At 42.4% G+C, this 26515-nt stretch overlaps 1 protein-coding gene across 22 annotated transcripts in view; it reads right to left on the reverse strand.

Moving 5' to 3' along the window:
- The window catches only part of KCNMA1 (potassium calcium-activated channel subfamily M alpha 1), an 867158-nt gene that overhangs the window by 93153 nt on the left and 747490 nt on the right, over positions 1-26515 (reverse strand). For all 22 annotated transcript variants that reach the window (XM_073571201.1, XM_073571213.1, XM_073571218.1 and 19 more), the window contains one exon: positions 8574-8700. In XM_073571201.1, the coding sequence (XP_073427302.1) occupies positions 8574-8700 (127 nt within the window). The remainder of the gene's footprint in view (positions 1-8573; positions 8701-26515) is intronic.

Genomic DNA, 26515 nt, shown 5'->3' on the forward strand with positions numbered 1-26515 from the left:
TCTCCCGTTCCACCACATCCCAAAGATGCTCTATTGGATTGAGATCTGGTGACTGAGGAGGCCATTTGAGTACAGTGAACTCATTGTCATGTTCAAGAAACCAATCTGAGATGATTCGAGCTTTATGACATGGCGCATTATCCTGCTGAAAGTAGCCATCAGATGTTGGGTACATTGTGGTCATAAAGGGATGGACATGGTCAGCAACAATACTCAGGTAGGCTGTGGCGTTGCAACGATGCTCAATTGGTACCAAGGGGCCCAAAGAGTGCCAAGAAAAAATTCCCCACACCATGACACCACCACCACCAGCCTGAACCGTTGATACAAGGCAGGATGGATCCATGCTTTCATGTTGTTTACGCCAAATTCTGACCCTACCATCCGAATGTCGCAGCAGAAATCGAGACTCATCAGACCAGGCAACGTTTTTCCAATCTTCTACTGTCCAATTTCGATGAGCTTGTGCAAATTGTAGCCTCAGTTTCATGTTCTTAGCTGAGAGGAGTGGTACCCAGTGTGGTCTTCTGCTGCTGTAGCCCATCTGCCTCAAAGTTCGACGCACTGTGCGTTCAGAGATGCTCTTCTGCCTACCTTGGTTGTAACGGGTGGCAATTTGAGTCACTGTTGCCTTTCTATCAGCTCGAACCAGTATGCCCATTCTCCTCTGACCTCTGGCATCAACAAGGCATTTCCGCCCACAGAACTGCCGCTCACTGGATTTTTTTTCTTTTTCGGACCATTCTCTGTAAACCCTAGAGATGGTTGTGCGTGAAAATCCCAGTAGATCAGCAGTTTCTGAAATACTCAGACCAGCCCTTCTGGCACCAACAATCATGCCACGTTCAAAGGCACTCAAATCACCTTTCTTCCCCATACTGATGCTCGGTTTGAACTGCAGGAGATTGTCTTGACCATGTCTACATGCCTAAATGCACTGAGTTGCCGCCATGTGATTGGCTGATTAGAAATTAAGTCTTAACACACAGTTGGACAGGTGTACCTAATAAAGTGGCCAGTGAGTGTATGTAGTATGTATGTAGCATGTATGTAGTATGTAGCATGTATGTAGTATGCATGTAGTATATATGTAGTATGCATGTTGTATGTATGTAGCATGTATGTAGCATGTAATTTTTTTTTTTTTACATTCAACACATTAGCCGGATGCACAGACCACCGGCAGGCCGGCACAGCCCCCCAGCAGGCCGGCACAGACCACCGGCAGGCCGGCACAGCCCCCCAGCAGGCCGGCACAGACCACCGGAGCCTGTACAGTCCCCCGGACAGTCGGCACAGCCCCCCCCGAAGGCCCGAACTGACAGCGCATCATGATGCGCACAGACAGCGCATCATGATGACGTCATTTCGGCAGCCAATCAGAGCCACTTTTGTGGCTCATTGCATTTTGGACTTCCGATTCCGGTATCCGATACGAAAAAGTATCGGTACTCGGTATCGGAATTCCGATACGGCAAATATCGGCCGATACCCGATACTTGCGGTATCGGAAAGCTCAACACTAATATATATATATATATATATATATATATATACACACACACACACCGCATATACTCGAGTATAAGCTGACCCAAGTATAAGCCAAAGCACCTAATTTTGCCACGATAAACTGGGTAAGCTTATTGACTCGAGTATAAGCTGGGTATGCATTGTCCCCTAATCCCTTGTTCTTGTATGCATGGCTCCCCCATCGCTGTCCTGGTATGCATGGCTCCCGCGTCACTGTCCTGGTATACATTGCTCCCCCATTCCTGTCCTTGTATGCATAGATCCCCCATCGCTGTCCTGGTATGCATGGCTCCCCCGTGCCTGCTCTTGTATGCATGGTTCCCCCGTCCTTGTCCTTGAACTTGTATGCATGGCTCCTTATCCCCTATCCTTGTATGCATGGCTCCCCCGTCATGTCCTTGTATGCATGTCTCCTTATCCCCTATCCTTGTCTGCATGGCTCCCCGGTCCCTGTCCTTGTATGCATGGCTCCTTATTCCCTATCCTTGTATGCATGGCCCCCCGGTCCCTGTCCTTGCATGCATGTCTCCTCCATCGCTGTCCTTGTATGCATGGCTCCTTATCCCCTATCCTTGTATGCATGTTTCCTATTAACAAAAAAAAATCCTACTCACCTTCCTGCACGCCCTTGATGTATCTCATTCCAGCACCAGCAGCTATTCCTGTCGAGGGATCACGTGGCCCCACTCATTAAGGTAATGAATATTCACTCCATGCCCATGGGAGTGGAGAGGTGTGCATATTCAGTACTTTAATTAGCAGGGCCACGTGATCGCTCGGCCGGAAATGCTGCTAGCACTGGAACCAACGAGATGCAGCGAGGGCACGCAGGAAGGTGAGTAGGATGTCTTCTGGAAGCCGGTGGTTGAGGGTGTCACTGTGCGTGCTATAAGAGAAATGAATATTCATTTCTCTTTAGCAGCGGGCACACTTACAGCCGCCGGCTTCTGCCTCCTGTGACCCACTGCATCGCCGCTCCCCTTCCCCCAGCTGGCCCTCTGGGACAATTGACTCATGTATAAGCCGAGGGGGGAGTTTTCAACACAAAAAAATGTGCTGAAAAACTTGGCTTATACACGAGTATATACAGTATGTAATACCAAGCCCGAGGTTTAGTAATGAACAGGTGTCTGCCAAATACCCTCATTAATAAAACTGTACATAAAAAGTTAAACAAAGACACACACACTCTGCGTGAAACGCAATATCTATTTATTTTTCAAAATTTTTTTTTAAAAAATGGTGTGCGCTCCTGCATAATTTTCATAACTAGCAGAGGGAAAGCTGACAGCTGAGGGCTGATGTTAATATTCTGGGAAGGAGCCAATAGCCATAAAGGTTCCCAGGCTATTAATATCAGCTCACAGCTGCTTGCACAGCCTTTACTGGCTAGTTTACAGGAGAACCCCAGAAAAAAATTGACATGGGGTCCCCCTATAAAATCAAAACAGCAAAGGATAGGCAGACAGCTATGGGCTGATATTAATAGCCTGGGAAGGGGCCATGTATATTGGCACCCCCCAGGCTAAAAACATCAGATCTCAGCCACCCCAGAAATGGCGCATCTTATCGATGTGCAAGTGGCAAGTGGGGTTCATATTTGACCTTTGTATTGTCAGGTGACTATATAGTTATATAGTAAATAAACACACAGCCAGAATAAAGTCCTTTATTTGAAATAATCACACAGACTTTAATAATCTTAATTAAAGCATACTTACGACCTCGCCTAATTCCAAAGAAGCCCTCGATCTCCCATAGTTAAACTAAAACAACAATATACTATACCTGTCCATCGTTCTGTCCCACGCCATAATCCATGTCTGAGGGATAAACAGTTTTCAACCTTGACAGTGCCAAGATATGACCGTTCAGGCTGAGATCCACTGGTGAATAAGCTGCTGCAATTCCTTTATTGAATTTACCATACTTACTGAACGCCTAATCCCCGACACCCTCATCTCCTGCAACAAAAATAAAATAATAAACCAACATATAATATTATCCTGTCTGATGTAGTCCATTTAATACTGAGTGTCCCACGGCGGTCTCATGTGTAGAACGGTCACATCGGGAGATGTGACCGCTCTATGCGGCCTCCGGCGATACACTGACAGGAAGTAATCGCTCCCGCAATGTATCACTGTGCTGCCGTGAGGGTTCTCCGGAGTTCAGCAGCTCAGATGCTCTCACTTACGGCACTACCGCTGTGTGAGAACTTTCTCAAGCAGCGGTGCCTTAAGTGAGAGCACCGGAGCTGATCAGCTGATGTACTCTGGTGAACTCTCGCGGCGGCTCAGTGATACACTATGGGAGTGATTACCTCATGTCAGTGTATCACCAGCGGCCGGGTGACATCGACATGGGACACTCGGTGGACAGGGAGTTGGTTTATTATTTTTGATTGCTTGCAGGAGACACGGGTGTCGGGGATTAGGGGTTTGGTGAGTATGCATATTGTATGTGATTACGTAAATGTTTTGATTTTTTTTTACAATTGAACTCAGGCGCCAGATGATGAGACTATTCCCCCACCATCGGCTAATGCTGCCTCTGTTATATGTGACAGCAGACATAGCCGGATGAGAGTAGTAGTCCCATCAGACGATGCCTAAGTACAATCACTATGGGCTGTTTGTCCCATGAGTACACACCCGCAGACAGACGCAGACACCTGCAGACAGACGCAGACACCTGCAGACAGACGCAGATACCCACACACACATGAAAACAGACACAGACACACACAGACACCCGCAGACAGACAAACATATTCTCCACTCACACACATATTCTCTGCCCACACACATATTTTCCACCTACATACTCTTCGTCCTTCTGACAACTTCCTTTTACAATTCTGCTGCGTTTTTGGTAGCAAATCCACAAACCTTTTTACACCTGCGTTTTTGCTACAGATTTGACTGACTCAATGGAAGCGCCAGCCAACAGATCCCGCCCCACAGTCGCATATGATTTATTCACACTGCAGGGCTGGGAATCTTGGGCATGCGCAGTAGTTCTCTGCGGCTCTCATGCCCAAGATTCCCAGCCCCGCAGTGTGAATAAATCATAAGCGACTGCGGGGCGGGACCTATGGCCGCGCGATATGAAGGCCAGGATGTGATCTGAGAGCATGGGCACTTCGAGCAGCGCTAACTGCGCATGCCCACGAAACTATAGTACAGCACAGGCGCCAGCATTTCAAAAGAACACTGAGGAGGCGGCGCCAAATACGAAATGACTGATGGATGCGAGGCATCTGTCAGAGGGGGAAAGACCTGCCCCCCTGTCAAAATTCAGGTATTTTTGAACAATTTTATAAATGATTATTTCTGCAGTGGATCGGAAGCTAAGTAACAGAGCCACCTTTACAGAATGCAGCATTAGTGCTGCACAAGGTGGCTCTTTTACTTAAAAACGCCTGGGGGGATGACAGGTTCTCTTTAAAGGCAAAGGGTGGTCACACCGAATATTGATCTGATTTAGATTTCTCTTATTCATTCATTTTGCATTCTAATTGATAAAAATAAACTATTATTCTTTAAGTTTTGAAACCATTCCTACTTTGCAGCATTTCTTCCACATGTCTGTAAGACGTTCGCACATTATTCTATATCAAACAAATCAATACCAAGAGAATATCCATTTGCCATAAGGCTGGCTGGTATATTTCTTGTTATATTTATACATTATATATATTGTGACAGGGTCACTGGCACAGTGTATGAGGGGAGATATGTGTCACTGCACGTAATGGCGTCAGTGATGTGAAACCAGAATATTTTCCTCCAGCACACTACATGTTGTGAGGGTTAAATTAAAGTTGCATTCATGGGCTGGTTTTAGTGGACACCTACAGAGAGTGGGTGGGAAGGTGTCTCACCATATCTTCACCTGCAGAGCCGACACCAGCAGGTGTACTGACAGAACCTGGGATGATGTCACAGTCATGTGATAATCACATGGTCTGGCTTCAATAGCTTGACTTGAGAGTCAGTGTGTTGTGCCTTGGGAGAGGAGGAAATTCCACATGGCTCCAGTAGGAGATGGGGACTCTGTGTGTGTTACCTGCGGGTGAATCCTGCTGGGAAAGGACTCTTTTGGACTTTATCTTTGTTTTGCCATTAGTTCCAGAAAGGCCACATTTACTTTATTCAACCCTGCTACGGATAATGCGGACATTTTATAAACCAGCAGGTGGTTTACCTCAAAAAGCATTCCTGAGTTGGCCTGTGCAAGCAGCCAAGTGGGTCAACCCTATCACAGTATATATATACACATATATATATATATATATATATATATATATATATATATATATATATATACATACTGTATATATAGTCATGGATAAGAGTGTTGGCACCCTTGAAATTGTTACAGAGAATGAAGTATTTCTCCCAGGATATAATTGCAATTACACATGTGTTCACATGTTTTCTTACACACAAGGTTATTTCCTTTGTGTGTATTGGAACAACACAAAATAAACAGATAACAAAGGCAAATTTGACATAATTTCACATAAAACCCCCAAAATGGGTTGAACAAAAGTGTTGGCAGCTTTCCAAATTTGTGGGTAAATAACTTTGTTTCAAGTATCTGATGCTCATTCAAACATACCTGTGGCAAGCAACAGCTGTAGGCAATATGAAAATTACACCTGAAACCAGGTGAAAAAGGGAGAAGATGACTCAATCTTTGCATTGTGTGTCTGTGTGTGCCACACTAAGCATGGAGAACAGAAAGAGGAGAAGACAACTCTCTGAGGATTGGAGAACCAACATTGTTGAAAAATATCATCAATCTCACAACCATTTCCAGAGATAGTGATGTTCCTTTGTCCACGGTGTGCAACATAATCAAGAAGTTTATAACACATGGTACTGTAGATATTCTCCCTGGACGTGGGCGGCAGAGAAATATTGATGAAAGGATGCAATGCAGGAAAGTCTGGATGTTGAATAAGCAGCCCTAGTCAAGTTCCCAAGAAATTCAAGCTGTCCTGCACTGTCAGAGTGTATCAGTGTCAATGTGAACCATCCGTCGGCATTTGAATGAAAATAAATGCTATGGCAGGGGTCCCAGGAGGACCCCACAGCTGACACAGACATAAAAACGCTAGATTGCAGTTTGCCAAAATGTACATGAGTAAACCAAATTCCTTCTGGGAAAACGTCTTGATGACAAAGGAGATCAAGATAGAGCTTTTTGGTAAAGCAAATAACTCTGTTGTTTACTCAAAACGGTATTAGGTTTACAAAGAAAAGAACACAGTACATACAGTCAAATATGGTGGAGTTTCAAAGATGTTTTTGGGCTGTTCTTCTGCCTCTGGCACAGGGTGCTTTGACTGTGTGCAGGCATCATGAAATCTGAAGATTACCAAAGGATTTTGGGCCACAATGCAGTACCCATTGTCAGAAAGCTGGGTTCGCGTCCTACGTCATGGGTCTTCCAGCAGGACAATGATGTCAAACATACTTCAAGAAGCACCCATAAATGGATGGAAACAAAGTGCTGGAGAGTTCTGAAGTGTCCAGCAATGAGTCTGGATTTAAATCCCATTAAACACTTGTGGAGAGATCTTAAAACTACTGCTGGAAGAATGCACCCTTCAAATATGAGAGACCTGGCACAGTTTGCAAAAGAAGAGTGGTCAAAAATTCCAGTTGAGAGGTATAAGAAGCTTGTTGATTGTGTGGTGTAGTGACCACTGTGGTTGCTAGGGGGCGCTGTGGGGATGTCCGAGGAGAGAGGATGAATGGCAGAGTCACGAATGACCATTATGTATCTCAAGGTGGGTGGCCTTGAGATGGAGACTGATGTGTGTATTGATCAGCAGTGATATTGCTGAGGTGTTGTTTCAATGTGTCAGGGAGAAGTCTCCAGGTAACTGGGGAGACGGGCAGGCCCAGTTACCTACAAACCCACCCAGGGGGTGTGTTTAATGACGCAATTCCAAAGAGTGTGTGAATGGGTCAAGGACCTGTGATGAGGTCATAGCCATGTGACCCGGTGGGCATGGCTACGGACCATATATGGTGGCCAGGGTAGGTCACATGTGGTGAATGCTGGGACCCGGTTGGTCCAGTGTGGAAGGTCCCGCTGAGATGAAGCTTCCTGGCTAACAGCCTGTGAAGTGGCTGTGAGTAATGGCGACATGTGCCTGTTAGTTCCCTGGAGGAAATGAACGTGTACAGCATGGTGAAGCAGCATGAGGAAACCCTGACAGGGTGAGATAACTTGGGGCTAGGAAGCCTGCGCATTGAACACTGCATAACTTATATGACTATACGATAACATAACTCTGTAATGGACGCTATGCTGATTATATGCTGTTTTCTGTTGCTGTGATGGTTTATGATGCTGAATAAACAGAAGGGACTGTTATGAGTTCATGGAAAACCTGTGCCGGATCTGATTTTGTGGCTGCTGAGCGAGTATCCCCTACTTGAATGACAGCGCTACCTCACAATTGTTAAAGGAAGAGACTGATTGCAGTTATTTATTCCAAAGGGTGTGCAATCAAATATTAACAATTTTGTCCAGACCATTTTTGGGGTTTGTAGGAAATTACGTCTATTTTGCCTTTTTTTAGTGTTTTCCAATGTACACAAATTAAATAAACGTGTATATAGCAAAATTTGTAAGTGCAATAATTTTCTTTGAGTAATACTTCATTTTCTGGAACACTTTCAAGGGTGACAAAGCTTTCGGCAATAACTATCTGTATATATGTGTTACCAAAATCCTTATTGTTCTTTAATATTGGTATAAGGCACAGTAGGGAGCAAAATATTTCACACACAATTTAAAGGTAAATTTAGATTTAAGGAGTTCTTTAACCGTGTTTGTTCTACTCTTTGAGCTTAAAGAGCACGTCCATTTTCAATCCTTCATGTCCAGCAATTCTGGTTTGCTTCAAATTTTTTCTCTTTGCTATTCAGTTGAACAATTTAGCTATTTAAATACCAAATTCAAAATGTAGTATTAAAAAAACTAACCTAATTTTAGTTGTGTGTACAAGTACTCACCAAAAGAACTTTCTCCATTTCCTTAGCTGGACACCAATGAAACATGCCAGTGGAGTCATATCTCTTCACGCTGCTGGAGTCCATGTTGTCTATTTGATCATTCCCAGCCATTAATAAAGGATCATGCCTATTGTGGTTAAAAAACAAAACAAAAGAAAAGACCTCAATATAGTAAAATAATGGTAAAGCTATGAATTTCTTCTGTTTTTTTTTTTTCAACAAATGATTTAAGATGTGGCCATATCCAAATGTATTCCATCAACCAAATACTGATATCCATAAATGGTTTATAGTGTTCCAGCTATTTGTAGTATAACTTCAAAACCTTCTTTTACTTGGCTCTTACCATTCAGAACATAGTGATGTACTGGATTTACAACAGGTCGAAATTCTGTTACATCTGTATCTGAACTTGCCCTTACTGCCTCCATGTCATTTGTAGGACGGCACCACACTTGCACTGCGAACAGTGCTGTACAACTCAAGTGAGATCCACGAAGCAGTAGTATAGCTGGGACTTGTGGTGCAGCCCAGCCAGAGATTCTTGGGGTTAATGCAGAGAACTGATCTTCAGTTGTAATTAGCTCTCTGCAGTGAGCCTTGGGCAGGACCATACTCTAAACCCTCAGCAGTGTGCTTCCAGCTGCCAAGTCTGCAGTTTAGAGGATTCCTGCTTGTTCAGGTTGTTGTTTCTTGCTGCTGACTTTGGAATGTTTTGACTGCTCGCCTTCCTTACGATTCTACATCTGATTTTGTGCTCATGGTACCGATAATGGCATTCATGACTTCTAATTCTGTACTGACTCAACCCTCTCTGGTTCTGACCCAGCACATTGACTGCCATCTGGCAGTTTTTTCCACCACCCAGCAGCCACTTTGCGGACATAGTAATAATAATAAGTTTTATTTCTATAGTGCCGACATATTCCGCAGCACTTTACATTTCAGAGGGGACTTGTACAGGCGATAGACATCACAGCATAACAATAATCACATAGATCATAACAGATACCATGAGGAATGAGGGCCCTGCTCTCAAGCTTACAATCTATGAGGAAAAAAGGTAAACACGAAAGGTGAGTGGTAACAATTGCCATGATTGTTTGGATCAGCCATAATGTTAAGTGTGTAACAGTACAGACACAGAGGGCTGATAGACACATAAAGCATATGGGAACATGATACGGGGAACCTGCTTATGGTAAAACTTTTGACTGTGCCACACAGGGATAGTTAGGTTAATGTGTTGAGGCGGTAGGCCAGTCTGAATAAATGCGTTTTCAGGGCACGTTTAAAATTGTTGGGATTGGGGACTACTTGTATTGACCTGGGAAGTGCATGCCAAAAAATTGGCGCAGCACGTGTATAGTCCTGGAGACGGGAGTGGGAGGTTCTGATTATTGAGGATGCTAACCTCAGGTCATCAGCAGAACGGAGGGCGCGGGTAGGGTGGTAGACTGAAATGAGGGAGGAGATGTAGGGTGGTGCTGAGCCATGGAGTGCTTTGTGGGTGAGGGTAATAAGTTTGTACTGGATTCTGGAGTGGATGGGTAGCCAGTGTAAGGACTAGCACAAGGTAGAGGCATTGGTGTAACGATTGGTGAAGAATATGATCCTGGCTGCAGCATTCAAGACAGATTGGAGGGGGGAAAGTTTGGAAAGAGGGAGACTGATTAGAAGAGAGTTACAATAGTCCAGACGAGAATGAATAAGAAAAACCGTAAGAGTTTTTGCGGAGTCAAAGGTAAGAAAAGGTTGAATTCTATAAATATTTTTGAGATGTAGATAACAAGAGCGAGCCAGTGATCAGATGTGGGGGGTGAATGAAAGCTCGGAGTCAAGTATGACCCCAAGACAGCAGGTATGTTGCTGGGGAGTAATAGTGGAACCACACACAGAAATGGCAATGTCGGGTATAGGTACATTAGTAGAGGGAGTAAACACAAGGAGTTCAGTCTTTGACAGGTTCAGTTTCAGATATACTTTAGTGAGGACATGATGTTAGAAACAGCGTTTAGACAATCGCTGGTGTTTTCTAAAAAGGCAGGCGTGTTGTCAGTAGAGGAAACGTATAATTGGGTGTCATCAGCATAGAGATGGCAGTGGAAACCAAATCTACTTATTGTTTGACCAATAGGGGCAGTGTAAAAAGAGAAGAAGAGGGGGCCTAGAACTGATCCTTGAGGAACCCCAACAGTAAGAGAGCGGAAACCAGATTGGAGAGGGTCGAGAAGAGAGTTAGCGAATCAGACTGGAGTGGACATAACTCACGGGTCCAGAACTAACAGTCATTTTAATCCTAACTGTCTATTTATTTAATGTCATCAACTAATCTCTTCTCTAATATATTTTAACTAAAAGTCCCTGCCACTTCCTCACTACTGAGTCTGTTGTTTTTTTTTCACTACTGCATGCTGGGATAGTCAAACAAGTCGTCATCAGGGGGCAGTGGCTGCAGTCACTACTGCAACCCCTTTCTCCACCCTTACAATGCTCACTGACAATGCGCTGTCTTCCTGGCTCACTACTTCTGATCAGAGCCAACAAATGAGTGCACTGTCACTGTGCATAGGCTATATTGTACAGTAATAAGCTCCTGCTGAGTATACATCAGAATTGACAACTGACGAATGCTTAGTAGAGCAGAGACTAGCCTAGCTCCTGAAATGAGTGTCACTGATGACTTGTTTGGCTATCCTAGTATGCAATGGCATTCTCAAACAAAGCATTATCAAAGAGAAATGGTAGAGACTTTTTAATTAAAGTATATTAGAAGAGACATTACATTATTACATTAAATGGATAGGCAGTTAGATTAAAAATAAATTTTAGTTCCGCACCTCCACTTTAACCCCTTTACCACCTTAGACATTTAGGTGGCTTCCCCCTGTTTGCTGCAGGCTCCGGCAATGAGTCCACAACTTATTTCATCAGCTGACATGTGCCCCTTAGCCCCTTATAGCCATGGGTAGAATCGAAATCCACCCACCATTGTTAACATGTTAAATGCTGCTGTCAATCTTTGACACTGGCATTTAACTCGATCGTGCCGCAAGTGCATCACTAAACCCACTCATCGGCGCCCGTGTCACATGACTGATGGGTTGGCATGACAACCTGGGGTCTGTAACAGACCTCTGTGGTTGTCATTGCCGGATAGCTGTGAGCGCTGCCCAGCAGAAGACGCTCATGGCAAGTGAGCATTTCTGCTACACAGAGCGGATGATCGCAACTTCTAGTCTCCCATGCAGACTATTGAAGCAAGTAAAATGTAACAAAAAAGTTTTAGAAATATTAAAAAAATAAAAAATATATAAAAAGTTCAAATCATCCCCCTTTCACCCCATTCAAAATAAAACAATAATAAAAATACACATATTTGGTATTGCCGAGTTCAGAATCGATCGATCTATCAATTAATAAAAAGAATTTATCTGATCGTTAAATGGCATAACAATACAAAAATCAAAACACCATAATTGTGCTTTTGTGGCCGCCGCAACATTGCATTAAAATGCAATAACGGGTGAACAAAAGATCGTATCTACACAAAATGGTATCAATAAAAATGGTGGAAATGGCGACTTTTTTAATAAAAACTTTGGATTTTTTTCAACACTTAAATGAAAAGAACCTAGACATGTTTGGCATCTACAAACTTGTAATGACCTGGAGAAGCATAATGGCAGGTCAGTTTTAGCATTTAGTGATCATGGTAAAAAAACAATTGTGGAATTGCACTATTTTGCAATTTCACCGCACTTTGAATTTTTTTCCCATTTTCCATTACACTTTATGGCAAAACCAATGGTGTCGTTCAAAAGTAAAACTCATCCCTAGTGATCAGTTGTGGAAAAGAGCAAAACAGCACAGCTCTATCAAATGTGTAGTGGCTGCTGTCAGGTTATATGTCTGCCCCTATTCAAATTAAAGGTTGTAATTTCTATATAGTTCACAAACTCTCATGTTGTGTGGGTATAGATGTACACGTGTATGTATTTCAATTTTTGTTTATGTGTACTTTTAATATGCTTCATAAAAATAATTTAAATACTTTTTAAGGCTTACTCATACATTGCCATTCCTGTACTTTGTGTGCAAAACGTGTATACAAAAAAATAAAAAATAATAATAAATTAATACGTGAATAAAAATGCATCAATTAGATAGGGTCTGATGTAGCAAATCTAAAGCCAGAGGCTAGTGATATAAAGGAAAAGCGTCTTACCATTCTGTCGAATATAGGGGCCCCAATGTCAGACTCCCAATGATCAAGTATTTATGACTGTAGATTTAATTTTATTGTGAACTGAGGTTGGGTGGCAGCAATTATTGCACTGATGGTGGTTCATGTCATACAATGTACTGGTGTGGGTTAGTGTTGAGCCGGGGTCAGAAATGCGAGAAACTCGCACAAGTCGGGAGCAGAGCGTGCGGCTGCATAGAAATACATGCAGCTGCACGCTCCTGATTTAGTTTTAAATTTTCATCCTTGGCCACTTGCAATATCTTTTCAAATAAAGGAAAGCCTTCTTTAAATCTAATGATGTGAGAAACTGTCAGCAAATTTTGGCAGTATTGTTGGTAAGCTTTGGCATCAATCAATATCCCACAATCTGATGGTTGTGTCCCACTCTATTTTATTTAAACTTCTAGAAGAAATGAGACTCGCACCAACTTTTGAGTTACTCTTTAATAGAGTTGCCAGATGGCTGGTAAATACTGGTACAGCCTGGATTTACGGTTGGATACCAGTAAAAATCAAAATATTTGTACTGACAATTGCAAGCACCAGCAATTTTCATTATGAAACATTGTGTGTGTAGTCTAGTTACTAGAGATGGGCGGACACCTGGATGATCGGGTCCAGTGGGTTCGGCCAAACAGCTACAAAAACTTTGGGTTCGGGTATCAGAACAGTACCCGGTCCTGAACCCGAACCTGGAACCCATTCACTGCTACAGGGCAATTGGGAAGAGCCAGGCAAAGCACCAGACTTGGCGCAGCCCACAGCGGTCTGCTTTAGCAAGGCTGGTTGTCAAAAATGGGGGGGACCCCACGCCGTTTTTTAAAATTATTTATTTGCATAATTAAAAAAACAGCGTAGGGACCCCTCTATTCTTGATAAATAACCTTGCTGAAGCTGACAGCTGAGGGTTGCCTCACTGGTTAGCAAAAATACAGGGGAACCTATACAGGTTTTATAATTTATTTACAGTGCAGGAGCAGCTGATGAATACTCCCATCCACTGCTCCTGCTCTCACTGTAATTAGTGGAAAGAGGTGTTGGATGACGGGATTAGTAGTCCCATGAACTGACATCAGTAACCGGAGGAAAGCTTTATACCTCCGATCACAGCTGAGCACTCACGCTGTCTTTTGACAGCATGGGAACCGTGGCTTTCTGACCGGCAGAGATCATTTCATCGCCGATCAGGAGCGGTGTTTGCCGCGCTGCCATGCACATGACAGCGAGACAAACACTCGGTGTTTGGGCAGCTGAACCCGAACAGTAACACGGACTTCCTGGTGAAATCCATGTTCAGTGTCCGTGCCTGAACAGTAGGTGATCGGTATGGACGACGAACTTTACTGATCAGGTTCGCCCATCTCTACTTGTCACTTCCCATTGGAAATGAATATTACGCTACAACTCCATTGCCAGATCGTCCATCCCTTCGAATGTCAACAGTTCAAGTTTTGGATTGTACAAGTGGGAGATTGTAACAGGCAAGGTAACATAGAGCAATAGACAGCACATTCCTCACCACGTTCACACGTTCAGTATTTGGTCAGTATTTTACATCAGTATTTGTAAGCCAAAACTAGGAGTGGAACTGTCAAGGAAAAGTATAAGGCTATGTGCGCCCGTTGTGTATTTGATGCGTTTTCGCTGTTTTTTTACTGTGCGTAAATTATCCAAAAACACAATGAAATACTTATGCAAGGTAATTCAATGACAATCCTGCAAGTGTTGTGCACATGATCAGTAAATTTCTGTCCGTATTTGCAGTTTGTTTTTTTCTGCAGCATGTCAATTCTTTTTGCGTTTTTGCCTGCTTTTTTGACCCATTGAATGCACAGGAAGAAAACGCATTCAAAAAACGCACCAAAAACTCAGCGTATTTTTACGCAGCATTTTTGCTGTCAAGAGATGCAGAAACCTTGCAAAAATTTCTGCAAGCAAATACGCAACGTGCACACATACCCTAATAGAAACACGTCACCACCTCTGTATTTTTCACCCACTCCTGATTTTGGCTTACAAATACTGATATAAAATACTGACCAAATACTGAACGCGTGCACGTTTCATTAGATTCCATTTGTCGTATACACCTATTTGGCCTCTGTTGGGTCGGGGTCACATTGGTTTACCTTTTTGCTGCCATACTACTATACAAAGAGGAATTAACTAAGAAAAAACCTACGCAATGGCTGGATCATTACAGTTTTTTTTTGCGTAATTTGCACCAAATTTTTTAAAGAAAAAAATCACACACAGCGTGCATTTATATAACAGCCAATAGCTGGATAATATTTTTCAGTGGAATAGCTACCAACACAATATGTAAAGTGACTAAAATGTCATGACCATAAATTATTCCCAGATAGAAGTATAAACTCACACTCCATATTAATTCACACCCACCATAGCAAAGCCCCTTGTATCCCTGGCTGGTAGTTTTTTATGGAAAGGCAGCAACCCTACTCTTTCACAGTCCATAGTGTTTTCTTATCTAAAGGAGAACACAAATTTTATTAGTGACAGGCAGTAACAGATTGCCATCTCATTAGGTGGCTATAAACTGATGCCTCTTTAAAATACAGTTTTATTCTTCAGGCATTGGCCTATTTCTCTAAGCTTCAGGGTGAAGAAGCTTTATAGTTAATTGCAGGGTGCACTATAGTTGTCTTCTCGTACACTGGAACATGTTCATTTCCAAAGGCGGGAATTCTAAGCTGCTTCCTTAAGTCGCTGTTTGAGTGTTTCTCAGCTCCTTTCTGTCTCACAATATCAAAGAGCTGCTATTAGGATCTGCAATGAAGTAGAAGCGATGTGAATTTAGTCATCGGTGCTGTTTGTTTGGCATGAGGATAGAAAGTCAATTATTTGCTTTCACAGCGGACACTTTCTGACGCTTTGCCCTGCACAGTAAAAGCTTTAACAGGCTGGGCTTTTAATATTTTAGCAAATTGCCCAATCGGGTTTGGTTTTACGCAACTGACGGCCTTTAAAGATTCAACAGAGTGTCGCTTCAGAGTGGGATGTCTATTCCCCCCAACCCCTTCATCCATCACCGAGAATGCAAGACTTTAATGCTAGACAACAGTGAGTGACTTCTGATGACAATCGCATTTGCACTGGAAAAAAAGAAGAAAACAATAGCTCTGTTTTCAATGCTATGAAAGAAATGAGACAAGGTGAATTTCCTTTAACCCTGTATTTTCCTAGTGGCGACATAAAAAATATCAATAAAAAATACCTAAATCAGTAGGTAATGCAATAAAATGAATGAAGCTGGAAATATGGCAATCTATTGATATATATGGATTAGTTTTATGCTACATTTTCTACAAAGAAATAAATTAGGAAGTTTCTGCTGTTTCCTGCACCAAATAGTTAAACCAACAGCTACATATCTGGGTGACGTACACAAACACCAGGACTATAATATTGTCTCCAATCTCCTACTCAACCGTCCTTACTCTGGAGCTTCCATACTGCAATAGACTGGTTTGAGCTGATGGGAAGGTCTGTTAAATAGCAGATAGAAAATTCTGAAAAAACTGAATTTGTGCAATAATTTCTGTATCACAAATGGAACTTTATGTTATCCGAGAGCGCAGATTTCATCTGACAGCCACCGATTACTGGTGTGATCCCTAGGAATGCTGCACGAGTGCTTTTACCATCATGCTAAATTGTCCTCCGAACGCCGGGGAGATGGCAGCTGTCTAACTACCAATAATCTTTGCACTAATAGAATTACACCCATTTTTAGACAGTTTTTTATGTTGCTATTATGATAGTATAAAACTGAAAATCACTTGAAGCAAATCACATCATGCTTGAAATGAAGCCAAAAAAATACATAAAAATGGATTTAAAAACAATCAATGATTTTTCAAAAAATGATTTAAGCAATTTTTAGTGTTAAATGGAAAAGTAAAAAGAAAACGCTAGCACCCTTACTATGGAAATAATAAACGAAAGTAGGAAAACAATAAACTGCAAACAAACCACGGATTCTGTGTGATAAACCCAATGAATAAACAAAAATTATAACAAATTGTTTGTGGTGCTAGTTTGTTATAAAGATGACTAGTTAACAAATAATCCCAGTTGGGAAATGTGCTTTAAGATGGCCAGACAAGCACTAACCAACCCCAAATAAATTTGTGAAAGATACACACTCACTGGTATTCATATACAAGAATATTCCTGCATAAATATTAAAGGGACTCTGTCAGTCCAAAAATGGGGTATCAGCTGCCGGCACCGCCATCAGGGGCTTATCTACAGCATTCTGTAATTCTGTAGATAAGCACCCGATGTAACCTGAAAGAGAAGCCACAATGGGAAGGAAAGAAGAGGACGTCATCTCTAGAAGATGGGAGGCGTCGGACCGGACCGCGACACCCATCGGACCTGAACCGGACCCAGGACCACCCCTGGGTGTGTATAATTATAAATCGTTTTTCTTCTCTTTCAGGTTACATCGAGGGCTTATCTACAGCATTGCAGAATGCTGTAGATAGTCCCCTGATGGCGGTGCCGGGAGCTGATAGTCCAAAAATGGGGTGACAGATTCCTTTTAATAATGATCTTGTTATAAAATTATTAGTAATAGTATTATTGTCATCGTGTTACGCGTCTGTGCTGGCAAATAGTTGTATAATAAATATAGATGGTAATAGAAAGCAAATGGAGTGTTAACTTAGGGCAAGTGGCCTACCCTGCAGTTGCACCATTCTGGTGTGGTGGAGAATGTCTGTGCTGCTTCTGGTGGTAACCGTCTAGCTGATGGAACTGTGTATAGTCCAGTGGAGCATCTGGTGCTGTTCGGAACGTGGAATGCATGTGTAAAGCCAGGGGCGCTCCAGACGGTAGCGTCCAAGTATACCCGGTGGAAGAAAATGGCCAAACAATACTGAAGAAAATGTGTGACGTCACAGGGGTACGGAGTCTCAGAAGGACCAATTGTCTGTCCAACGCGTTTTGGGGAATACTCTCTGCCATCATCCAACTGCAGCAGGGTGTCTGTTCTGACCTTATAAGCCTTATAGTCTTATAGTCCACTGCAACTTTGGACTATGCACTGTTCCATCAGCAAGGCGGTTACCATCAAAAGCAGCACGGACCTTCTCCACCATACCGCAATGGTCCAACTGCAGGGTAGGCCACTTGCCCTAAGTTAACACTCCATTTGCTTTCTATTACCATATATATTTATAATACAAATATGTGCCAGCACAGAAGTGTAACACTATGACAATAATACTATTACTAATATTTTTATTACAAGCTCATTTCTAATATTTATGCAGGAATATTCTTGTATATGAATATCAGCGAGTGTGTATCTTTCACAAATTTATTTGGGGGTTAGTGCTTTTCTGGCCCACTTAAAGGACATTTCACTACTGGGATTCATTAAATGCTAATTAGTCATCTTTATAGCAAACTAGCACAACAAACAATTTGTTATCATTTTCATTTTTAGTATCCAGTTCATATACATATAGTATGTACATCATGTTAATTTGATCAATTGTTCCTTAATACTATTTATAGGAGAGACATAAGGGTACTTCTACACATGAAAAAAGACACCATCTTTATGCTGTTTAGCCACTTACTACGTAACAAACTGCTTGCGATTTTACAGAGAGTACTGGCATTTTCACCCCACAGCTTTTATAGGTGTATAAAGCTCTTTTAACTTGTTTTACATGAAAGAGGCATCACAGAGATGGAGTCAATCAACGTTCCTGATTATACACTAATTAGCGGAGTACACTTGTTCTACTGTATCCAACCAAAGATCAATGTGGGAAATCACTCAAGGAACAGGAGATGGCACAGCACAGAGTAACAACGATATCAGAAGTTACAAGCATACGTAAAACTAAAGACTACTGTGCCATAAACGGATTGCCTATTTTATTGTATACATTGCTTCCTAATTATTACAATTCTGGCATAAATTTAAAAAACATGCATCATAAAAGAAAGTTTTACAGAACGGCGGCAGACGCCAGTTGTTCGAATATTCACTCTCTCCAGAGATGAATGAAGCTGGCACAGGCAGCTTGTGGAGCACCAGCCCCATAGTGTTAACTAAATTTAGATGAAACCTGAAATACTGCTTTATACTGTAAGAGCAAAGAGAAAGAAGTGCCAGAAGGCAACCCAAAAAGCCTTCCTGAAGGACACAGAGCCTGCAGCTAAACCACAAATCTCACTTGGAAGGGAAAAGCACAGAGGGACCTGCATAATAAAAAAGAGATCTGTGTAATATCAAAACACATCCTGTCTCTGCCACTGAAAGTGCGCTCCTGCTCTGGTGTGAAGGAAGCATATCAAATGCACATGAAACAGCCGGCAGTGCGCTTCAAGTGCCCCTCGTTTTGGTTTTTACTCCAGGCAGGGCAACATGAGAGTAAAGCAGAAAGCCCAAATGCTTCTTTTGGTAGACTTATCAGACGTAAAAACAACTAACTTGTCAGTCGTTTCATGCTGCCCAACCATGGAGAGCAAGAATCTGAGCACTGCGGCATTTCAGAAAAAACATTGATGATCCGGCCGGATACCATAGGCAGATGCTCTAGGTCTGGTCGGCATCTCCAGCACGGCTGTATGAACATATGTGGGCGACACCTGTCAGTCACCTGGAGCAATGCAGGCAGAAACCAGCATATTTTCCTTCGATTCCCAGATGACCGTACAAACTACGTTTTCTTTGGAATCCAAGAGTGTTTTTAAGAAAAACATACTGGGATGATGTTGCACAGCCAGGCTCTGATTCATGCTGCCCACTTGAGTAAAACACTCTGAAAAGTAGCAAAACTTTAGTTTAACACGAAGTTGTGCAAATATTTTGTGACTTTTGGCCTTTTCACACCGATATCGATCAGCTCTACAAAAATAGGGGCTAGTGAGGAGCCAGGGTGTGACAGATTCTTCAAATCTGGCAATGTTACTCAATGTTACAACATTTTAATAGACATATTGGAAAACCATAACAGAAATTAAGATTTTAAGTGATTTGTATTTACAGTCAATAATACTGCAATAACTATTAACTGTTAAATGATGATAACTACAGTCATAATAATCTGTAAAGGTTTCTCCAGCTTCAAAAGAATCAAGGACACAACACATTTTTTCTCTGACAGGGAAAAGAAGTGTCTTATTTTTACGGACTGTCCAGGAATTTCCAGACAGTTGACAACCCAGATTTGGGCCCTTCATGGAACAAAAAGACTGGATACACCATGTCAACCCATTGGTTTTGCATGCCATCACCTTCCTCACTGGTGCTTGAGAATACTGGCTCATTTGGAGCTGCCATTGTATGCAAAGACAGTTAAAGCAAACCAGCAATGTCAAAATCACCAGTGGGAGAGACGAGGGCATGCAAACCATTGGGAGGCAATGAGTCTCTTGGTCATGCCAAGGATGTTCCATGCATCCTAATTAGCATAAAACTTCAGTTTATGCAGAATAAAGACAGTGCCTAGACTAATATTCAATTTATATAGTAAGATTGTGATATGCATAATATATATACAGTGGGGCAAAAAAGTATTTAGTCAGTCAGCAATAGTGCAAGTTCCACCACTTAAAAAGATGAGAGGTGTCTGTAATTTACATCATAGGTAGACCTCAACTATGGGAGACAAACTGAGAAAAAAAAATCCAGAAAATCACATTGTCTGTTTTTTTTTCATTTTATTTGCATATTATGGTGGAAAATAAATATTTGGTCAGAAACAAAATTTCATCTCAATACTTTGTGATATATCCTTTGTTGGCAATGACAGAGGTCAAACGTTTTCTGTAAGTCTTCACAAGGTTGCCACACACTGTTGTTGGTATGTTGGCCCATTCCTCCATGCAGATCTCCTCTAGAGCAGTGATGTTTTTGGCTTTTCGCTTGGCAACACGGACTTTCAACTCCCTCCAAAGGTTTTCTATAGGGTTGAGATCTGGAGACTGGCTAGGCCACTGCAGGACCTTGAAATGCTTATTACAAAGCCACTCCTTCGTTGCCCTGGCGGTGTGCTTTGGATCATTGTCATGTTGAAAGACCCAGCCACATTTCATCTTCAATGCCCTTGCTAATGGAAGGAGGTTTGCACTCAAAATCTCACGATACATGGCCCCATTCATTCTTTCATGTACCCGGATCAGTCGTCCTGGCCCCTTTGCAGAGAAACAGCCCCAAAGCATGATGTTTCCACCACCATGCTTTACAGTAGGTATGGTGTTTGATGGATGCAACTCAGTATTCTTTTTCCTCCAAACACGACAAGTTGTGTTTCTACCAAACAGTTCCAGTTTGGTTTCATCAGACCATAGGACATTCTCCCAAAACTCCTCTGGATCATCCAAATGCTCTCTAGCAAACTTCAGACGGGCCCAGACATGTACAGGCTTAAGCAGTGGGACACGTCTGGCACTGCAGGATCTGAGTCCATGGTGGCGTAGTGTGTTACTTATGGTAGGCCTTGTTACATTGGTCCCAGCTCTCTGCAGTTCATTCACTAGGTCCCCCCGTGTGGTTCTGGGATTTTTGCTCACCGTTCTTGTGATCATTCTGACCCCACGGGGTGGGATTTTGCGTGGAGCACCAGATCGAGGGAGATTATCAGTGGTCTTGTATGTCTTCCATTTTCTAATTATTGCTCCCACAGTTGATTTCTTCACTCCAAGCTGGTTGGCTATTGCAGATTCAGTCTTCCCAGCCTGGTGCAGGGCTACAATTTTGTTTCTGGTGTCCTTTGACAGCTCTTTGGTCTTCACCATAGTGGAGTTTGGAGTCAGACTGTTTGACGGTGTGCACAGGTGTCTTTTTATACTGATAACAAGTTTAAACAGGTGCCATTACTACAGGTAATGAGTGGAGGAAAGAGGAGACTCTTAAAGAAGAAGTTACAGGTCTGTGAGAGCCAGAAATCTTGTTTGCTTGTTTCTGACCAAATACTTATTTTCCACCATAATATGCAAATAAAATGAAAAAAAAACAGACAATGTGATTTTCTGGATTTTTTTTTCTCAGCTTGTCTCCCATAGTTGAGGTCTACCTATGATGTAAATTACAGACGCCTCTCATCTTTTTAAGTGGTGGAACTTGCACTATTGCTGACTGACTAAATACTTTTTTGCCCCACTGTATATGACCAAGACTAAACAAAGTACATGGTAAGATTATCCCTCTAGGGCACATATATATGCAGGACTACAAAGGGCAACTGTTATAAATGAAGACCAACAGCAAAGAATAATGAGGAGCCAACAGTCAGAAAGAACCCATAAAAAATAGTTTTTTATTAATTTACATCTTAAAATGACACAGATTAACATGAAAAGGGGGGATGTCAAGGCATACAAAATAGCAACAATAGGCCATACGTGCTGTCAACAAGATTCAGGTTCTAAGGTTACCTTAGAATCCTGAATCTTGTTGACAGCACGTATGGCCTATTGTTGCTATTTTGTATGCCTTGACATCCCCCTTTTTCATGTTAATCTGTGTCATTTTATGATGTAAATTAATAAAATACTATTTTTTATGGGTTCTTTCTGACTGTTGGCTCCTCATTATTCTTTGCTGTTAATATTCAATTTATAGAGCAGCTGTGTTCAGGGAAGGGATTTTACCAGTTTTCACAAGTTCTCATGAACCAGATGTTAAAATCAGCAAACAAACAGAAAGTAGGATACCAATCCAGTTGTCTATTTCCTGAACTCAGTTGTATTCATTCATAGTTGTTCTGGTGCTGTATTCATTTACTAATGATGGTTCTGATAATGCATCCATGTACTGATTACAGTTCTGGTTCTACATTTATGTAATGTTGATGGTTCTGGTGATATATACATGTTCTGTTGGTGGTTCTGGTGACGTATTTGTGTACTCATTACAGTTCTGGTACTGTATTCATGTACTGATCTTGGGTTTAGGCAAGAATTAATGAACAAATGGTAGTTTTGGTGCTGTGCAAATACAGTAATCCAAAATATGATACATGGCTATGTTAATAAAGTATTGTGCCATCTGATCAGATGAGGATTGCTACATTTGTATTTATGTTAGGAACAGTAAACCTTAGTGTTTGTTAGCGGTCAGAGAGATGTCCGAACTTGGAGTGCTGTGTAAAATATGTAGATTTTGTAATCTTGTGAAATACTTGTATAATACCTACTATATTGTCAGCATTCAAATGGGTAGCAGTGTGTTTTATTTTTGATGTTACATAGGACAACAGCAAAATGTGTCTTTAGGTTTGGTGACCATTACCTTTATTATATGGGTGTCTGAGGGGCATGTAACTGGGTATGATCCGTAACAAGCTTGAGATCTGAATAAAAGGGTTCTTGTTCCCTTCATGCAAACAGCAAACCTCTTGTTAAGGGTATGTGCACACGTTGCGGAATTTTCCGCAGAGAATCCGTATCTCTTGGCAGAAAACGCAGGGTAAAACGCTTGTGGTTTTCCTGTGGAATTATTGCAGACTACTTGCGGATTTTAGTGCATTTTTGCTGTGTGGATTGAGAAAGAGAGAGAGATTTATGTGCCAGAATGGAAACCGCAGCTGCGGTTCCGCAAAAAGAATTGACATGCTGCAGAAAATAAAACGCTGCGATTCCACAGAGTTTTCCGCAGAATGTGCACAGCGTTTTTGCGTTTCCCATTCATTTACATTGTGTGCACTCTGCACTGTGGATTTGAGGCAATTCCGCATGTCCAAAAATGCTGCTGCAAAGCATCAAAATCCGCAACGTGTGCACATACCCAAAAAGTTTGAATCCCACCTGTAGCTATATCTACTTCAAGGCTGTATATCTCCTGCAAAGCTTTACATAAGTATTTTTTCCTATTGAATATGTTAGGCTGGTTTCACACTAGCGTTTTTTTGTGCTGCGCTGCGTGCGCAGTCCAAACGCATACAAAAAACGCATCAAGCGTTTTGCATGCATTTGCTTATTTTATGCGCATGCATTTTAACCAGTTTGTAGCCATATGCACTCTTAAAACGCATGCTATTTTAAATGCTGACATGCGCATATCCATGCGCACGTCTGCATTCCCATAGGCTGTAATGTGTTATTTAGTCGCATTCCGTGTGCAGGCGTTTTTTTGAGACAGGATGGACGGACCAAAAATGCAACAGGTTGCGTCCGGTGCGCCTGGGCGCACACCACAAAATAACGCATGCGCACGTAAATGCATACGAACGCGTGCAAACGCTAGACCATGCGCCCCCATGTTAAAGATAGGGGATCAGGACGCATGCGCATGTATGAGCACGATGCACTGCGTTAAAAAACGCTAGTGTGAAACCAGCCTTAGAATGTTCTAGTGCTAAATTGTTTTTAATTGACATATTCAACATGAAACTTACTTAAATATGTGATACATCCAAACTAGCTGGACAGTGAATACACCTTTTTTCTTATAAAAAAATATATGGGACACTATTGTTTAAGATAATGGAGGTGGAAGTGAAGGCATTGATGATCTCAACAGTGCACATTGTCATCTTTTAATGTCCACCATTGTACTCCACGGACTGACTCAGCACTGCAACTTCCAGGGTTCTGGTGCATTTTTTGTCAACAATACTCTCTCTACATTTACCTGCATTGTCTTATCATCGCTGCTTGCCCTAAAGATGGTATCACTAAATACTCTAAAGCCCCCGTTACACTAAACGATGTCCCAGCGATCCCACCAACAATCCGACATGATGAGATCGCTGGGACATCACTAGACAGCCCTAGCGATCAGGACCAGCGACGCTGGACACTGGTTTCTAATGTAAACGTCGGGTATCCAGGAGCCGCGCGACTCCTGGATAACCGCTGTTTACCTTGGAAACCGGTGTACACGCTGGTTTCCAAGGTAAACATCGGGTATCTAGGAGCCGCGCGACTCCTGGATACCTGACGTTTATCTTGGAAACCAGCGTGTACGCCGGTTTCCAAGGTAAACAGCGGGTATCCAGGAGCCGCGGCTTCTGGATACCCGACGTTTACATTAGCAACCAGCGTCCAGCGTCGCTGATCACTGGGCTCTCGCTGCCACACGCAGCAATGCACGCTGGGCAGCGGGAGACCAGTGATTGAAAAACGGCCCAGGCCGCTCGAGCACGATCAGCGATAACCAGCAGATCGCTGGAGAGATCACTGAAGTGTCACAAAATCAGCGATCTCGCTAGAGAGATCGCTTAGTGTGACAGGGCCTTAAGGTATATGCAATCATTATCTGTCAAACATGCTGATATTCTCTTTGAATTTGTGTAATTCTCTTTGAATTCTATAATGCTGTAGATAAGCCCCCGATCCGACCTGCAAGAGAAGAAAAATAACTTTTATTATACTCACACGGGTGGCTGTCCGATGCGGTCCGATGGGTGTTGCAGGTCCGTGGTCTGGCGCCTCCCATGTTCTCACGAAGCCGCCCTCCTGCTGGCTTCATCATTCCTGGCATCGCACTTTTGCGCAGGTGTACTTCTCTGCCCTGTTGAGGGCACAGCAAAGTACTGCAGTGTGCAGGCGCCGGGCCTCTATGACCTTTCCCGGCACATGCGCACTGCAGTACTTTGCTCTGCCCTCAACAGGGCAGAGAAGTACGCCTGTGCAGAAGTGCGATGCCAGGAAAGATGAAGCCAGCAGGAGGGCGGCGTCGCGAGAAGATGGGAGGCGCTGGACCCCGGACCTGTGTCACCCATTGGACCGGACCACTCTGGATCACCCCCCCCGGGTGAGTATAATAAAACTTATTTCTCTTATATTTCAGGTCGGACTGGGGGCTTATCTATAGCATTATAGAATGCTGCAGTTAAGCCCTGAAAGGCAGTGGCCAAAACAGGTGACAGGTTTCCTTTAAATTTTAGATTAAGGGATTTTCATCCATTCTTTCTTGGAAAATTCTTCCAGTTCTGTGAGATTCCTTGGTAGTCTTGCATGCACTGTAATTTTGAGGTCTAGCCATAGATTTCCAATGATGCTCAGATCAGCGGACTGTGAGGATAATTGTAAAACCTTCAGCATGCGCCTTTTGAGGTAATTTATTGTGAATTTTGATGTGTGTTTAGGATCATTATTCATTTGTAGAAGCCATCCTCTTTTCAACTTCAGCTTTTTTACAGATCGTGTTATGTTTGTATAAAAGCATGATTGATCCACCCCATGCTTAATAGTTGGCAAGATGTTCTTTTCCTGAAATTCTGTGCCCTTTTTTCTCCACACATACCTTTGATCACTGTAGTCAAAGAGTTCTATTTTAAACTCGTCGGTCCACAGGACTTGTTTCCAAAATGCATCAGGCTTGTTTAGATGTTCTTTTGCATACTTCTGATGCTGAATTTTATTGTGAGGAAGCAGAAGAGTTACTCTTGTGATGATTCAGTCAAGTGGGGCTTCTGATTTGTCTCTCTTGCGATCCTATGAGCAGCTCTCACTGAGATTTTACTTGGTCTTCCAGACCTTATCTTCACCTCCACTGTTCCTATTAACTGCTATTTCTTAATTACATTTCAAACTGAGGAAAGGGCAACTTGAAAACAGTTTGCTATCTTTTTATAGCCTTCTCCTGGTTTGTGGGCCTCCATCATTTCCAAAGAGCTAGGCAGATGATTAAAAGAATCAATGGCTGCTGTTTTTGGCACAATAGAAGAGGCTGGGTTTTTATAAAGTTGGGAATTTT

Source organism: Dendrobates tinctorius, unplaced genomic scaffold (assembly GCF_039654945.1).
Source record: "Dendrobates tinctorius isolate UK_male_01 unplaced genomic scaffold, ASM3965494v1 ptg000028l, whole genome shotgun sequence".
Taxonomy (NCBI): Eukaryota; Metazoa; Chordata; class Amphibia; order Anura; family Dendrobatidae; genus Dendrobates; species Dendrobates tinctorius.